At 50.4% G+C, this 18,464-nt stretch overlaps 1 protein-coding gene across 2 annotated transcripts; it reads right to left on the bottom strand.

Annotated features, from left to right (window-relative positions):
- Nucleotides 1-15: 15 nt before the first annotated feature.
- On the bottom strand, nucleotides 16-10,281 carry LOC144104494 (uncharacterized). 2 transcript variants are annotated; one of them, XM_077637556.1, is made up of 3 exons: nucleotides 10,184-10,281; nucleotides 9,720-9,900; nucleotides 16-534 (listed from the first exon to the last, which is right to left on the bottom strand). In XM_077637556.1, the coding sequence occupies exons 2-3, from the start codon at nucleotides 9,731-9,733 to the stop codon at nucleotides 78-80; spliced, it is 471 nt and encodes a 156-aa protein (XP_077493682.1). In that variant the 5' UTR covers nucleotides 9,734-9,900; nucleotides 10,184-10,281; the 3' UTR covers nucleotides 16-77. The 2 variants fall into 2 exon arrangements, with proteins under 2 accessions (XP_077493682.1, XP_077493691.1); XM_077637565.1 differs by lacking the exon at nucleotides 10,184-10,281 and having other exon boundaries at nucleotides 9,720-10,143.
- Between the last annotated feature and the right edge of the window lie 8,183 nt (nucleotides 10,282-18,464).

Genomic DNA, 18,464 nt, shown 5'->3' with positions numbered 1-18,464 from the left:
TTCAAAAGTAAATTCATTAAAAACTTGTAGTAGCTTGACGCCCAGGTCAGTCAGCTGATTCTTGTTCACGCGCTTCATCATTTTGGCCATTGAAAGACAAAAGAGGTCGTACTCGTCATGTCCCTCACTGGTCTGCAGTGCATCTGGAGTTTTCCGACGTGCTCAGCCAGAGTATCATCAGCACATTCCTTTCTCCTCTTTCGTTTGTTCTCTGTAGGCGCTGATGACTGCAGCACTGATGCCTCTTGTTCCAGCAAGGAAACAGGTGCCTGGAGAGAAGGCACCGGCTGGCTCGATGCAGGCGACTCGTGGCGCGACGGTAGCGACTCGTGGCGTGATGGCAGTGGTTCGTCAGCCAACACCTTGTGCACGAGTGACGCCTGCAATGCACCGTCCAGGCGCCACTCCTCCAACTCTATGATGGTCTCTGATGGCCCTGGGGCACTGTTGTGCTGGTACGCCGGCGTACTGCTTGCCCCTGGCACACCGTTTGGACCTGGCTCCCTGGAATGCTGCCTGTAGTTTCCTGAGGTCCTGTATATGAGAGTGTGCGTGTATATGCACCATGAAGTTGCGTGTTTCAAGTTACTGTTTGCAAGAATGTTTCGATATATGCTTAACGAGCCTTTTTACTTTCATTCGTCGCTTTGAGGTCATGCAATGATCTTTGCAGAACAGACTGACCCTATTCTGGCTCATGACAGCTGTACATACTGTGGAATCCTCATATCCTGTTCCCTCTTGTGTCTTGCATACCATTTTTTGAGCATACTGTCTTGTATATCCAGCTTTTTTGAATTTTATCTTGTAAATTCATGTCTACATTATTGTGAAATTTTTATACTGCTTTAAGATATTGGCCTGCTTATGTGCCTAAATTTTTTCTTTCGTGCACTGCAATACTTCTTCTTTTGGCTACTTTTGCTATGAATTACTATTACTCACTTCTTCATGAAGACTACCATAGTATAAAGGTGAAACAGTGCGCTACTCTCTGAGGTTTTGGTGTGCAGTTAATGCAACAAAAGTGCTGCCATTCTTCAACTGCTTGGTTGCATAAAGACGTTGCTGCCAACTGGAAGTTATATGAAATAAAATCTGATACATGTAAGTTACATATGCATAGTGGTGACCCAAATAACTATATGTGTGGAGTTGGAGCACATTGTACGGGAAATAAAATATGCAGTTTCAATGATGGCACTTAGTAGTTGTCTCACACATTAGGCATATTATTGCCGCCAATATTTGCAATGTTTGTTCGTTTTTTCCAATCTGCTGCCACTCCACCTTATCGCTTTCTTTGCGGCGCAAGACGCGACTAGATTTATCTCGATTGATCGCAGCCAGGCAGAGCTGATTCTTCGTTGTCCCGGAATGCTCTAGTAACTTTGACGCTTTATCTCGAAAGTTCGCTATCAGCTTTAAATTGAGCACGGCCGACAGCGGCGGCCATTCTCTTCGACGACCGCCCAGCACGCTTGTCGTTTCGCCGCCGTCGAGTGATTCAGTCCATTTTGGGTGCAAGTCTGCCCAATAAACAGTTTTATTTTAGAAGACCCTTTTGTCCGTTTTCATCGCTGCTTCGACTGCCGTCACCACTACGTGACATCTGGTGGAGGTGCGGGGTGGCCTTCCATGTTCCGGACGGCCCCTTCAAGTCGTGAAGCCAGCCCACAGCGCTTCTCACCCGAGGACGAGCCAGCAGCTCAGCGAGCCAGCCGACGTCTCCAGGGAGAAGAGCCTGAGTTCGGGAAACTGCCGGACCGCACCAGACAACGAAAAGACTCTGCTACGAGCACCGCAATCTCGCCGAAGATGTCGACACCGATCATGCTACAGCAGCCGCGGGTGCCGCCAACTTTCAATGGATCCCTAGGCGAAGACCCTGAAGAATGGTTGGATCAATTTAAGCGCGTGGCGTCATTCAACAAAGGGATGATGCGGCAAAAATTGGACACGTGTTCTTCTCATTGGATGGCTCCACACGCACGTGGTACGAAAACTACCAGTCGCCTCTTACGACATGGGAGCTATTCAAGAGAGAACTATTGAAGGTATTCACCAGTGTCGTGAGGAAAGAAAGAGCCGAACGACTCCTGGAGTCCAGGATCCAGCTTCCCAATCAGCCCGTCCGCGGTTACGTCGCGGAGATGAAGCGCCTATTTCGCCGCGCCGACCCCGGGATGACCGAGGAAAAGAAAGTTCAGTTTTTAATGCGCGGCGTAAAAGAACAACTCTTTGGCAGCCTCGTCCGCCAGCTGCCAAAAACAGTCGAGGAATTCACGCAAGAAGCCTGCACGATTGAGAAGACCCTCGACGTCCGAGCTCGGTAGTACAACCGCCCTTCTTCTGCCTGTGCAATCCGTTCGGACACGCCGGCCACCACCAGCGACAGCCTGCGGGAAATCCGCGAAATCGTTCGAGAGGAGCTACGCCGCTTACTGCCATCCTCCCCACAGCCACAAGCAGCGACTCTGATGGATGTGGTACGAGAAGAAGTGCAACAGGCACTTGGCACCCCGGCGGCCACAGAACCCCAGGCCATGAACTACGCCGCTGCAGTAAGGACTGCTCAGCCCCAACGACATACCCCAAGTCCTCCCCGAGATGAGCCACTTGTTCCACAACGCCGCCCCCCAGCCCCCGCCCGCCCAGTCGATGACCGACGCCCAAGCCCCAGGAAATGCGACGCCTGGAGGACTTCCGACAACCGGCCGTTGTGCTTCCATTGCGGTGAGGCCGGCCATATTCTTCGTCACTGCCCGTACCGACGTATCGGTCTTCGAATATTTCCCGTTAACGCCCCACGACCGCGCTTCGGACAACGTCCGCAGGAAATCGACGAGTACCTGCGTCGAGAAGAGTTCACGCCGAACCGCTTTTCGCGCTCACCATCGCCGTCAACCTCGCGCTTTGCGTCGCCACGCCGCAGCTACGCAGCCGCGGAACGAGGAAGGTCTCCCAGCCCCCGTAGGGGAAACTAAAGGCAGCAACATCTGGAGCTGAGGTTGCTCAAGAGCGAAACGCCGAGGATCCTCCACCGACCACGCCCCATGAAGACGCTGCACCCGCGACGCCGCATGAAGAACCGGCACTCGGTGCACCGACGCCGCACACAACGAGAACCCCGACCACGACGCAGGCTGCCTTGAAAACGACGCCGCCACCCAGAAGAGCTTCGTCCACACGCCCCACCCGCGACTCGCATACGCGACGAAGCCGTGACCCGACGCCGAGAGCGATATGCAATCCATGAGCCAGGACCTCCGGCTTAGCAGTGACTAACGACATCCGGAATGTTACCGCTCTAGTCGACACAGGAGCCGATTACACGGTGATGAATGGAACATTCGCTGCGCAGCTGAGAAAAGTCACAACGGCTTGGGATGGCCCACAAATTCGCACCGCAGGGGCCACCTCATTATGCCATCAGGACGATGCACAGCGCGAGTGACTGTCAAAGGACTTACCTATCCTTGCACCTTTGTTGTGCTACCGCAATGCTCCCACGAAGTGATTTTGGGTATGGATTTCCTTAATGAGCACCAGGCGATCATCGACCTCCGATCCAAGCAGATCACGCTTTCGACGGACAAAGCCATCGCTTCGATGAAAACTGGGGAAACTCACGTTGCCCTGAGTGTCCTGGAGGAAGAAGTGAGCGTCACACCCCGATCAAGCGTTATCTTTACCGTAGACGCCACGAAAGCCATTAACGCTGAAGCTATCATCGAGGGGAACATGCAGTTGCTTCTAGACCGAGGAATCAGCATCGCAAGAGGCATCGCACATTTCCGCAATGGCCAGGCCGAAGTACTGCTGACTAACTTCAGCGAAGAAAACCGGCACATTACCAGAGAAACGACGATTGCTTTCTTCGACGAAATATCTGACGTACGAGACTCCTTCGCCCTCTTCGACCCCTCTCCAGAAGCTTCTCCTGACCAAGAGAACTCGCCCACTTTCGACATCAACTGAGCCCGGCACCGGAACAGACAAGACCAGATCCGCGATCTGCTTCAAAGCTACAGTGAGCGTTTTTCGACATCGCCTAAGGTGCGACAGACGCCAATTGCCAAACATCGCATTATAACGGATCAACACGTCCGGCCTCTCAGTCAAAGCCCCTACAGTGTGTCACCGCGAGAACGACAAGCCATCCGGGACCAAGTCGAATAAATAATTCGCGACGACGTCATTCAGCCTTCAAACAGCCCATGGGCGGCACCGGTTGTTCTAGTGAGAAAGACGGCGCACTTCGATTATGCGTGGATTACCGCCGCTTGAACAACATAACAAAGAAGGATGTCTACCCCCTCCCCCACATCGACGACACACTGGACCGCCTCTGCAACGCCAAATATTTCTCATCAATGGACCTCAAGAGCGGCTACTGGCAAAGTGAGGTCGACGAAAGAAATCGCGAGAAGACAGCATTCATAACTCCGGATGGGCTGTTTGAGTTCAAGGTGATGCCATTTGGTCTCTGTTCCGCACCAGTGACGTTTCAACGAGTAATGGATACTGTGCTGGCCTGCCTGAAGTGGCAAATTTGTCTAGTATATTTAGATGACGTCGTTATCTTCACCTCAAACTTTGAAGAGAACCTCAAAAGACTTCGAACAGTAGTGGGCACCAGCATGTCGTCTGGCCTAACCTTGAAAGCAGAGAAATGCCACTTTGCCAACGAAGAGCTGCTGTTTCTAGACCACATAGCTAGCAAGGAAGGAGTACGCCCAGACCCGCAGAAAACAGCTGCTATTGAACAGTTTCCACCGCCGGCCGATAAGAAAGCAGTGCGCAGGTTTCTCAGATTGTGCGCATATTACCGACGATTTGTGAAAAACTTTTCGCGCATCGCCGAGCCCCTGACCCAACTGACGAAGGCAGACGTGCCGTTTAAATGGGAAGCGCCGCAAGCATAAGCCTTCAAGGAACTTCAGCGTCGTTTACAGTCCCCACCGATCCTTGCGCATTTTCATGAAAACGCCGATACTGAAGTTCATACCGACGCAAGCAGCGTGGGACTAGGCGCCGTCCTCGTTCAAAAAAGTGACAGACTGGAGAAAGTCATCGCATACGCTAGCCGTTCCCTTTCCAAGGCCGAGGCTAACTATTCGACAACTGAGAAGGAGTGCCTTGCCATAATCTGGGCTACGTCGAAATTCCACCCCTACATCTACGGACGGCCGTTCAAGGTGGTCAGCGACCACCACGAGCTCTGCTGGCTTTCCAATTTGAAGGACCCCTCTGGCCGCCTCGCTCGATGGAGTCTGCGTCTCCAGGAGTTTGACGTCACCGTCGTTTACAAGTCCGGACGCAAGCACTCTGACGCCGATTGCCTCTCACGAGCCCCTGTAGATGCACCGCCGCCGTACGACGATGAGGACGCCTTCCTGGGAGCAGCTCTTTTGCTCAGCAGCAACGCTCGGACCCCGACCTAAAATGCCTCATCGAGTACCTGGAAGGCAAGGTTTCTTCACCCCCCGCTTCTTTGAAGCGAGGACTGTCTTCCTTCTGTGTGCAGAATGAGGTCCTTGTGAAGAACTTTGCAGCGCACAAAACATCCTACCTCTTTGTTGTACCTACTTGTCTCCGCGAAGAAGTTCTACAGGTTTCCCACGACGAGCCGACAGCTGGACATCTCGGGTTTACTCGCACCCTCCGCCGCATTCAAGACAAGTATTACTGGCCCCGACTGTCTGCCGATGTCGCGCACTATGTGAAAACCTGCCGAGATTGTCAGCAACGAAAGACTCCTGCCACACGACCAGCAGGATTGCTGAACTCCATTGAACCTCCCTCATGGTCCTTTCAGCAGATTGGCATGGACTTGCTTGGCCCTTTTCCAACGTCAACATCTGGAAATAAGTGGATCATCATAGCGACCTACTACCTGACCCGCTACGCCGAGGCGAAAGCCCTAGCGAACGGAACAGCAGCAGAAGTCGCCAAATTTTTCGTGGAGTGCATTCTTCTTCGGCACGGCGCCCCCGATGTGCTCATCACGGACAGAGGAACAGCATTCACGGCGGAACTAACGCAAGCCATCCTGCGCTACAGCCAAACCAGCCACCGGACGACAACTCCATACCATCCGCAGACCAAGGGACTGTCCGAGCGCCTGAACAAAGCCATCGCCGATATGCTCGCCATGTATGTCGATGCCGAACACAAAACCTGGGATGTCATCCTGCCTTACGTCGTCTTCGCCTACAACACCGCAGTGCAGGAGACCACCCAGATTACGCCTTTTAGACTCGTCCATGGCAGGGAGGCCACAACCACGCTAGACGCCATGCTGCCCAACGTTACAGAAGAAGAGAACGTCGACGTTGCCGCCTACCTTCAACGCGCAGAAGAAGCTCGAAGGCTTGTCCGATTACGGATCAAAGATCAGCAGCGGTCCGACGCCAGACGCTACAACCTAAGAAGACGCAACGCGGAATACAAGCCAGGAGACAAAGTCTGGGTGTGGACGCCCATTCGCCGCCGTGGATTGAGTGAAAAGCTTTTGCGCCGCTATTTCGGCCCGTACTATGTTCTTCGTCGGCTGGGTGAACTGGATTATGAAGTCATCCCTGACGCAATGACTGCATCCCAGCGACGCCGCGTACGACCAGAAGTTGTCCATGTAGTCCGTCTGAAGCCGTATTATGAGCGATAAAAGCCGCTGCAATTTCATGCTCTAGTTTCGCAAGATCCGTTTTTTTTTCTCTTAATAGTCGCTTTATTTGTTTTAATGCATCGGGTCGATGCTTCTTGTAGAGGGGAGTAATGCCGCGAATATTGGCAATGTTTGTTCGTTTTTCAAATATGCCGCCACACCACCTTATCGCTTTCTTTGCGACGCAAGACTAGATTTTTCTCGATTCATCGCAGCCGGGCAGAGCTGATTCTACATTGTTTCGGAATGTTCTAGTAAATTTGCACGCTTTATCTCGAAAGTTCGCTATCAGCTTTAAATTGAGCACGGCCGACAGCGGTGGGCATTCTGTTCGACGACCGCCGAGCACGCTTGTCGCTTCGCCGCCGCCGAGTGATTCAGTCCATTTTGGGTGCAAGTCAGCTGAATGAAGTTTTCTTTTAGAAGACTCTTTCGTAAGTCTTCATCGCTGCTTCGACTGCCGTCACCACTACGTGACATTATGCAGCTCCTTGGCTTGTCTATACAGTATCTGTATAGCTGCAGGAAATAAGCACTTTAACATGGCATTCCTGTCCGGTCGATTAAGCAGTGAGTGTTTGAGTGAATAATGGTGAACCGTTGGTAATATTGCCTATGATCCTTAGCTTAGAAGTGTGAGGGTTCAGGCTAGTGGGTAATTCACGTGCCGTTCCATAGCGCGAAACAAGGAAGGAAAGAGCACTTGTGCCTTGTCTCTTGTTTGGTGCCACGAAATCTCGCGTAGATATTAGTTGTGACAGTTTACATGATAGAAAAACATATTTTATCTGCAATGCACAAAGCACATTGCAAACAGTGGTGTTCCTTTTGTACACATAACGCGTTCAATTTTTTTAGATGAATATGCAAAAACATGGAACCTTCATGAGGCCTCTTGGGTTCACACAGTATGTTGAGCATTTGTGTTGGAGTCGCATATTATGTGTTAACTGCTTCCAGTCAATGCAAAGCGGCGTTATTTTCGTTAAGTGCGCTATATATTTTGTAAGTTACAGTGCCATTTGCTGTGTTTGATGGTCTTAACTCATATGCGACCTCTTCATTTTAACAGTATTTCATTGTGAGGGCTTTGTATTTGAGGTGTAGAGGCAAGTAAAGCTGAAAGTGTTGATCGTATTTCTGGTCATGCTGCTTTGTGATAATTTGAACGTGATCTAAACTTACTGCTTAAGCAGCCAAGAGTCAAGCTGTGATCACTGCATCATAAAAGTGTCGTTGCGTATTCCCAATTGTCACATTTTCTTCATTAATAATGGAGCTGATATGCCCGCAAACATATTTTCAGCACTTCTGTTTGGCTGAACGTATCCACACGGCCTGCCACGTGCATTTCATGGCGAGGGAACTGTTTCAATACAAATGGTTGGCATGTTAATTCCCACATCCACATAATAGCTACTAATAAAAAATAAAATCTGAGCATTTATTTCCGCCACCTGGCATTCCTGACCATGAACTGGAATCTGGGCGACAGGGCATCCTTTTAAATAGAATAGCATGAGCTGCAGGTACGTCTTTACAAGCATCTACAAGTGTGAGATAACACTGCAGAGAAAATGTCCAAATGGGATTCTTTATTGTCATAGTTCAAATGGTTTATTGGCCCATTCCCTGTAGCTGCTGGAACCAGTAACTGCTGATAGCGCGAACATTTACTTGGATAAACAATCCGTGTAATATTTCCGTAGATTTCATCGCTTTCTGACAAGTTACAAAATGTTTTAATGAGTTGCTTTATGACAATAAACACACTCCAAAAATTCAGAACAACAGAAGCAACCTACACTAAAATGTGTTGCCCCGCAGGACCACGCAGATCTGCCTATAGTGAGAACATGCAGCTTTAATCGTAACAATTCAGTGCCAAAAAGGCCAACAACAAAGCACGGCAATACACACAACTTATATGAGAAACATAAACTCACATTGGTTGAAATTTACTATGTGCTCATGCTTATATACTCCCTCATTAAGGGCATCCAACAGGTGTTAGCGGAGAACAGCTAGTTAATAAACATAGTTTTCTCATTAAATTTCAGCACTATTTTTGCAATGTGTAGCAGAAAACCTCGAATAGATTTTGATCAAAAATTTGTGCGTTGAGGAACACCATTACAACATATACAACAGAAAAAGTTGTAAATCTGACAACAAAAAGTGCAGTAGGAGCCAGTAGATCCCACTTCCAACAAGAAGCTCCCAGCAGGGACCATTTCAACCAGCAGCTAACCAGAGGCTTCCTTTTGGGACAAGTAGATGAAAGCCAAAAACTAGTTTGTGCCCTACAGGGGCTATTTCAATCAGCAGCAAACCAGAAGGCTACCTTCTGGGACCAGATGAAACCATTAGAAAACAATCAAATTAACTGATTTTCACCAGGGGATAAAAATAATACCTCATAAATTATAAAGAAAAACGCGGAAAGGAAGAATTCATCCAATAACAATAGCAAAAATTCCACCTGTTATCTTGCAAACTTCCAACACTCTCGTGGCTGAAATAAATGCCGAGATTTCATTTTTAATGTGTGGACGTCAGTGGCATTCAAGTTGCATGAAAAGCCCATTAAGAAACACATAATGTTTGCTTAGAATGGCTATTTAAGAATACACATTACTGAGAAATTAAGACAGCATATATGAAGTCTGCGCATTTTTAAAGTGCCTGATTTTCATACACCTATCGTTAGCTCCCGCCAGTGTCACGGCGGCTAGGCGTTCTGCTTGCTCAGCGGCGCAAGCAGCAGCAGGATGGTTGTGTCGGGCGCATTTGCACTACATTTTCCGTTGAATTTACGACCTGGAGCAATTGCCAACAGCACGCTCAGCTGCAGCTTTGTCCGAGAATATGCCGCATTTTCTTGCAACAAGTCCTGCATCAAGAACACGTTCGCTTCGGATGTAATCGCATCACGTCAAATAGCGCTTGCTTCACGCATGCAACGTTCCCGCCACGGCGAACGACGGCACTGCTTGAGTTCCTTAAAGCGAACAGCTCGTTATGGGAATAAAAATATTGAAGAACTTACGGCCTGGTGACCATCGTGTCCTTGAGGAACAACAGCTGTTCGTAATGTGCCCACACGAAATCCGTGGGCTCGATGTCGTCCGCGCCAGCGCCGCTCTTCCGCCCCAACTGACGTGCCGTGTACAGGCGGCGGAATTTGTCGCGCAGCGATTTCCAGCGCTTTCGTACAAGGTCCACGCTTTCTGCACAATTGTAACGCGAAAAGTTTCAAGCATATTTCAACCATGAAGTGCTCATCATTAGCAAAGTGTATGCCTGCCTGGTACTCCCTGTAGTACATCCTCCGCCACAGCTCTCCGAAGTGCTGCTTTCACGTTATTTTTATGCAGCCTGTCGCTTGACAGCCAAAGCGAGCGCCGCCTCTCTACAGCAGCAATGAGTAGTTAGTTATTTATAACCTCAGACATCGCCGCAACCATAGGTGAACCAAGCGAAACCGAAAAAGCGGCACGAAAAAGTCCATACCGAATGTTGGGAGAGCTGCGCTCTCATTGGTGCACGTCGGTCAGAAACCGGCGAGCCCCATACGGCACGCGCGCCCGCGGGCGCGCGCCGAGGCGTAAATATCTGTCTGCGCCCTGCTCGCGCCCCGCTCGCGCCTCGCGCATTCGCAGACCGGTTTTCCAGACGCTCGTGCGAGTAGGCGTTTCGCGTGTACAACTCGGAAGTGTTCATCGAGTTGGGGCTTAAGAGCGAGCAGTCGCGCCTCGAGGTCCGGGTCCATTACTGGCAATTTACTGCTAACTACAACAGACAACAAGCAAATAAACCCGACGCGCGCCGCTATCGCGCCGCCGACACTGCTGCTGGGGTGCTAGGAGCGACAACCGGAAGTTGCAAAAGGAACGTCAGCGGACGACGTATCCATGGGCGGGGCCCAGTCCCAGAGCTGTTTTCTTTATTTTGTCTGGTGCCCCGCGTGTACGAGTTGAGGGGGGAGAGGTAGGAGCGTAATTTTTAATCGTCTATATCTTGGTTGTTAGTGATGCTAGCTTAAAGATTCTTGCATTGGGGTGACAAGTGATGAATTGCCTATCTCGCGTCTGCTGTACGTAATCTCAATTAATATATTGCATAGTCCCTTTAATAATAGTCGATAACAGTCTATACTGCGAATTGTAGATTTGTAAAGCGCTTCTGCCAGGACGATATTGTGATGTTTAAAAAAAAAGCCTGGATTTGAATTGACGAATACTTCCACGTTCCTTTCTACGATGTAGTCGGCTTTTTTTTAAATGAAAGACAACCTTAAAGGTGCGCGGTCCTGTCAGAAAATTGCACTGAGAGCTTTTGTTGACTCGCGTTTCTATGAGCCGCACTCCATGTTTTTTACTCGCACTCGGGTATAGCGGCGCCACCGAATCCTACTTAGCCTTTGCGGACTAAGACATATAAGTCAGGTACCACGATATAGACACGTTGTGCGCTGCGTGCGTAGAGGAGGAGGAAACGGCTGAACTCTTGATACTTTTCTGTAAAGGGCTTCACCCTACAGTATAAAGCAGCGGTGCTGATTTATCCAAAGCGTTAGGGTTTAAGGACAGTGAAGGGAAGGTAGATTTTAAGCGGATAGAAGTAACCAAGCGAAGGATATCTTATTGGTGGCTAAAATCAAGACAAAAGTAAAATTTCGAAAGTCATATATGCCTAGGTGGTTTGAACCACCGCCCGATTTAAAGGGTTCATTCAGCCTTATCCATCCATCCATCTGTATGTCGCAGATCGGCATTTGTCCACAAAACGTAATAAGGTAAGCTCTCTCTTGATAGAAAAGGTTTCAGTCTTGGGATATGGAGAAAATCTAGAGCAGTGGGAACCATGTTTGCTGCTTCCGCGTCCTCAATTAGGCGCTCGTGCCGATGCTCAAAAGTGTACAAGTTTGAGCTTGAATATGGTTAGAAACAAAATAACGCTACATGTTCTTTCGAATTCTTTTTAGCCTCCTTGTTGAGGCTTGTTTCAGGAGTTTTGAAAAGAAATAGGATAAGGGTTTTTGTTCTTTATGATTTTTGAAAAACATTACATTCAAAAATGCATGATTTTGTAGAATACTTCGACTTCCCTATAATATATAAAAATGAGTCTGTACACTTGTTTAGCACCTCGATGCTTATGTATCGTGCTAATTTGGAAGATATGTGCTTCATATTTGCGGAGGAAAAAATTCTTGAAAATAGCCTTGTTTGAGACGTGTCGTATTCAAACTTTTTTCCAGTAGGCAAATATTTCCTAACAATGGCGGAAATAACACTGAAATATTCCTTCTCCCCAGAACACTTAGCACGAAAAATATATCCATCACGGCTTTCATATCTAGATTCTTACGTCATTGCAAATTTGCGAAATTGAGATGCTGCCTCTACCATGACGTCATTTGTAACTTTTTTCTGCACAAATATTGGCATTTTCACAAAATGAAATTCACTGTTGGCCTACCGAATAATGTGTGCATAATACAAAAAAATAATAGAAAAGAATAAAAATGTGAAAAATCTAGGCAGTTTGATCTCACATCAAATCACACAATAGTGAACTTAACTATCAGAGTTCGGCGTCTATTTGCAATTAAGAGCTTTTTAGCCGCTAGTTATAAATAGCCATATCGGTTTTCAGAATTTTGGCCCGCGATTAGCCTTTGTGGTGCGCCTCGAAAAAGTTTGCATTTTTCGACTGGTTACGTGCGCTGGAGGGGTGGCTTTGCCTCGGTGCTGTCAACAGCGCTTGTATTTTGGCATGATATATCCAGATTATATCGAGGCACAGCGCCGAGGGTAATCGCAGTTCGTAAATTCCAAGGACTCATATGGCTATTACCAACGACCGGCTACAAATAGCTAATTGCAACCAGTTCCTTAACTGCGATAGTTAAAAAGTTAGTTACCAGAAATCAGTTAGCCTGCTTACTAAGTACAATTCACCGACTTTCCGTTGTCCGCGAACCGTGGCAATACTATGCCTTAAAAGCCATATTGTCACGTAGTGGTGACGGCAGCCGAAGCAGCGATGAAGACGGACAAAAGGGTCTTCTAAACGAAAACTGTTTATTGGGCTGACTTGCACCCAAAATGGACTGAATCACTCGGCGGCGGCGAAGCGACAAGCGTGCTCGGCGGTCGTCGAACAGAATGCCCGCCGTTGTCGGCCGTGCTCAATTTAAAGCTGATAGCGAACTTTCGAGATAAAGCGCGCAAAGTTACTAGAACATTCCCGAACAACGTAGAATCAGCTCTGCCTGGCTGCGATCAACCGGGATAAATATAGTCGCGTCTTGCGTCGCAAACAAAGCCATAAAGTGGGGTGGCGGCAGATTTGAAAAACGAACAAACACTGCAAATATTCGCGGAATTACTTCCTTCTCAAACAAGCATCGACTAGTAAGAGAATAAAACGGATCTTGCGAAAATGGAGCATGGAAATGCAGCGGCCTTTAGCGCGCATAATACGGCTTCAGACGGACTTTATGGACAGCTTCTGGTCGTACGCGGCGTCGCTGGGATGAATTCATTGCGTCAAGGATGACCATAATCCAATCCACCTAGCCGACGAAGAACCTTGTACGGGCCGAAATAGTGGCGCAAAAGCTTTTCACTCAATCCACGGCGGCGATTGGGCGTCCACACCCAGACTTGGTCTCCTGGCTTGTATTCCGCGTAGCGTCTTAGTTGGTTGTAGCGTCTGGCGTCGGACCGCTGCTGATCTTTGATCCGTAATCGGGCAAGCCTTCGAGCTGTTTCTGCGCGTTCAAGGTGGGAGGCAACGTCGACGTTCTCTTCTTCTGTAACGTTGGACAGCATGGCGTCTAGCGTGGTCGTGGCCACCCTGCCATGGACGAGCCTAAAAGGCGTCATCTGGGTGGTCTCCTAAACTGCGGTGCTGTAGGCGAAGACGACGTAAGGTAGGATGACATCCCTGGTTTTGTGTTCGGCATCGACACACATGGCGAGCATATCGGCGATAGTTTTGTTCAGGCGCTCGGTCAGTCCTTTGGACTGCGGATGGTATGCAGTTGCCCTCCGGTGGCCGGTTTGGCTGTAAAGCAGGATGGCTTGCGTCAGTTCTGCCGTGAATGCTGTTCCTCTGTCCGTGATGAGCACATCGGGGGTGCCGTGTCAAAGAAGAATGCATGCCACGAAAAATTTGGCGACTTCTGCTGCTGTTCGTTCGGTAGGGCCTTCGCCTCGGCGTAGCGGGTTAGGTAGTCGGTCGCTATGATGATCCACTTATTTCCAGATGTTGACGTTGGAAAAGGGCCAAGCAAGTCCATGTCGATCTGCTGAAAGGGCCTCGAGGGAGGTTCAATGGGGTTCAGAATTCCTGCTGGTCGTGTGGGAGGGGTCTTTCGTCGCTGACAATCTCGGCAGGATTTCCCATAGTGTGCTACATCGGCAGACAGTCGGGGCCAGTAATACTTGTTTAGAATGCGGCGGAGGGTGCGAGTAAACCCGAGATGTCCAGCTGTCGGCTCGTCGTGTGAAGACAGTAGAAATTCTTCGCGGAGACAAGCAGGTACAACAAGGAGGGAGGCTGTTTTGCTCGCTCCTAAGTTCTTCTTCACGAGGACCTCATTCTGCACACGAAAGACAGTCCTCGCTTGAATGAAGCGGGGGGTGAAGAAACCTTGCCTTCCAGGTACTCGATGAGGCCTTTTAGGTGGGCGTCCGAGTGTTGCTGCTGGGCAAAAGAGCTGGGTCTGATGTATCCCAGGAAGGCGTCCTCATCGTCGTCCGGCGGCGGTGTATTTACAGGGGCTCATGAGAGGCAATCGGCGTCAGAGTGCTTGCGTCCGGACTTGTAAACGACGGTGACGTCAAACTCCTGGAGACGCAGACTCCATCGAGCGAGTAGGCCAGAGGGGTCTTTCAAATTGGCGAGCCAGCACAGCGCGTGGTAATCGTTTACCACCTTGATTGGTCGTCCGTACAGGTAGGCCCGGAATTTTGACGTGGCCCAGATGATGGCAAGGCACTCCTTCTCAGTTGTCGAATAGTTAGCCTTGGTCTTGGAAAGGAAACGGCTAGCGTATGCGATCACCTTCTCCAGGACGCAGCTTTTTTGAATGAGAACGGCACCTTTGCCCACGCTGCTTGCGTCGGTGTGAGCTTCAGTATCGGCGTTTTCATCAAAATGCTCGAGGATCGGAGGGGACTGTGAACGACGCTGATGTTCCTTGAAGGCTTCTGCTTGCGGCGCTTCCCATTTAAACGGCACGTCTGTTTTCCTCAGTTGGGTCAGGGGCTCGGCGATGCGCGGAAAGTTTCTCACAAATCGTCGGTAATATGCGCACAGTCCGAGAAATCTGCGCACTGCGTTCTCATCGGCCGGTGGTGGAAAATGTTCAATAGCAGCTGTTTTCTGCGGTTCCGGGCGTACTCCCTCCTTGCTAACGATGTGGCCTAGAAACAGTACCTCTTCGTAGGCAAAGTGGCATTTCTCTGCTTTCAAGGTTAGGCCAGACGACTTGATGGCGTCCAGTAGTGTGCGAAGTCTTTTCAGGTGCTCTTCAAAGTTCGTGGCGAAGACTACATCGTCATCTAAATATACCAGACAAATTTGCCACTTCAGCCCTGCCAGCAATGTACCCATTACCCGCTGAAACGTCGCTGGTGCGGAACAGAGACCAAACGGCATCACCTTGAACTCAAACAGCCCATCCGGAGTGATGAATGCTGTCTTCTCCGGATCTTTTCCGTCGACCTCAATTTGCCAGTAGCCGCTCTTGAGGTCCATCAATGAGAAATATTTGGCGTTGCAGAGGCGGTCCAGTGTGTCGTCGATGCGGGGGAGGGGGTAGACGTCATTCTTTGTTATGTTCAAGTGGCGGTAATCCACGCAGAATCGAAGTGCGCCGTCATTCTTTCTCACTAGAACAACCGGTGCCGCCGATGGGCTCTTTGAAGGCTGGATGATGTCGTCGCGGAGCATTTCTTTGACTTGGTCCTGGATGGCTTGTCGTTCTCGCGGTGACACACGGTAGGGGCTTTGACGGAGAGGTCGGACGTGTTGATCCGTTATAATGCGATGCTTGGCAATTGGCGTTTGTCGCACTTTCGGCGATGTCGAAAAACACTCACAGTAACTTTGAAGCAGATTGCGGATCTGGTCTTGTTTGTTCCGGTGCAGCGCTGGGTAGGTGTCGAAAGTGGGCGAGTTCTCTTGGACAGGCGAATCTTCTACGGAGGGGTCGGAGAGGGCGAAGGAGTCTCTTACGTCGGATATTTCATCTAAGAAAGCAATCGTCGTTTTTCTGTTAATGTGTCGGTATTCTTCGCTGAAACTAGTTAGCAGTACTTCGGCCTGGCCATTGCGGAAATGTGCGATGCCTCTTGCGATGCTGATTCCTCGGTCTAGAAGCAACTGCATGTTACCCTCGATGATGGCTTCAGCGTTAATGGCGTTCGTGCCGCCTACGATAACGATAACGCTTGAAAGGGGGGGGGGACGCTCACTTCTTCCTCCAGGACACTCAGGCCGACGTGATTTTTCGAGTTTTCATCGAAGCGATATCTTCGTCCGTCGAAAGCGTGATCAGCTTGGATCGCAGGTCAATGATCGTCTGATGCTCATTAAGTAAATCCATACCCAAGATCACTTCGCGGGAGCATTGCGGTAGCAAAACAAAGGTCGCAGGATAGGTATGTGCTTTGACAGTCACTCGGGCTGTGCATCGTCCTGATGGCGTAATGAGGTGGCCCCCTGCGGTGCGAATTCGTGGGCCGTTTCAAGCCATTGTGACTTTTCTGAGCTGCGCAGCGAATGTTCCACTTATCACCGAGTAATCGGCTCCTGTGTCGACCAGAGCGGTAACTCGACGGCCGACGATAGTCACTTCTAAGTCGGAGGTTCTGGCTCTTGCATCGCATGTCGCTCTCGGCTTCGGGTCACGGCTTTGTCGCGTATGCGAGTCGCGGGTAGGGCGTGTGGTCGAAGCTCTTCTGGGTGGCGGCGTCGTTTTCAAGGCAGCTTGCGCCGTGGTAGGGGTTCTCATTGTGTGCGGCGTCGGTGCAGCGAGTGTTGGTTCTTCATGCGGCGTCGCGGGTGCAGCGTCTTCATGGCCCGTGGTTGGTGGAGGGTCTTCGGCGTTTCCCTCTGAGCAACCTCACCTCCAGAGGTTGCTGTCTTTAGTTTCCCCTACGGGGGCTGGGAGACCTTCCTCGTACCACGGCTGCGTAGCTGCGGCGTGGTGACGCAAAGCACGAGGTTGACGGCGATGGTGAGCGCGAAAAGCGGTTCGGCGTGAACTCTTCTCAACGCAGGTACTCGTCGATTTCCTGCGGACGTTGTCCGAAGCGTGGTCGTGGGGCGTTAACGGCAAATCCTCGAAAACCGATAAATCAGTAAGGGCAGTGACGAACAATATGGCCGGGCTCACCGCATTGGAAGCACAACGGCCGGTTGTCGGAAGTCCTCCTGGCGTCGCATTTCCTGGGGCTTGAGCGTCGGTCATCGACTGGGCGGGCGGGGGCTGGGAGGCGGCGTTGTGGAACAAGTGGCTCATCTCGGGGAGGACTTGGGGTATGTCGTTGGGGCTGAGCAGTCCTTACTGCAGCGGCGTAGTTCATGGCCTGGGGTTCTGTGGCCGCCGGGGTGCCAAGTGCCTGTTGCACTTCTTCTCGTACCACGTCCATCAGAGTCGCTGCTTGTGGCTGTGGGGAGGATGGCAGTAAGCGGCGTAGCTCCTCTCGAACGATTTCGCGGATTTCCCGCAGGCTGTCGCTGGTGGTGGCCGGCGTGTCCGAACGGATTGCACAGGCAGAGAAAGGGCGGTTGTACTGCCGAGCTCGGACGTCGAGGGTCTTCTCAATCGTGCAAGCTTCTTGCACGAATTCTACTGTTTTTGGCGCCTGGCGGACGAGGCTGCCAAAGAGTTTTCTTTTAAGCCGCGCATTAAAAACTGAACTTTCTTTTCCTCGGTCATCTCGGGGTCGGCGCGGCGAAATGTGCGCTTCGTCTCCTCGACGTAACCGCGGACGGGCTCATTCGGAAGCTGGATCCTGGACTCGAGGAGTCGTTCGGCTCTTTCTTTCCTCACAACACTAGTGAATACCTTCAATAGTTCTCTCTTGAATAGCTCCCATGTCGTAAGGGACGGCTCGTAGTTTTCGTACCACGTGCGTGCGGAGCCATCCAATGAGAAGAACACGTGTCCAATTTTTTCCGCATCATGGCACTTGTTGAATGATGCCACGTGGTCAAATTGGTCCAACCATCCTTCAGGGTCTTCGCCTAGGAATCTATTGAAAGTTTGCGGCGCCCGCGGATGCTGCAGTATGATCGGTATCGACATCTTCGGCGAGGTTGCGGTGCTCGTAGCAGCGTCTTTTTGTTGTCTGGTGCTGTCCGGCAGTTTCCCGGACTCAGGCTCCTCTCCCTGGAGACGTCGGCTGGCTCGCTGAGCTGCTGACTCGTCCTCGGGTGCGAAGCGCGGAGGGCTGGCTTCACGACTTGAAGGGGGCGTCCGGAACATGGAAGGAAACCCAGCACCTCCACCAGATGTCACTTAGTGGGGACGGCAGTCGAATCAGCGATGAAGACGGACAAAAGGGTCTTCTAAAAGAAAACTGTTTATTGGGCGGACTTGCACCCAAAATGGACTGAATCACTCGGCGGCGGCGAAGCGACAAGCGTGCTCGGCGGTCGTCGAAGAGAATGCCCACCGCTGTCGGCCGTGCTCAATTTAAAGCTGATAGCGAACTTTCGAGAAAAAGTGTGCAAAGTTACTAGAACATTCCCGAACAACGTAGAATCA

This window comes from Amblyomma americanum, chromosome 1 (genome assembly GCF_052857255.1).
Source record: "Amblyomma americanum isolate KBUSLIRL-KWMA chromosome 1, ASM5285725v1, whole genome shotgun sequence".
NCBI lineage: Eukaryota > Metazoa > Arthropoda > Arachnida > Ixodida > Ixodidae > Amblyomma > Amblyomma americanum.
This window is presented reverse-complemented; position numbering and strand designations above follow the sequence as displayed.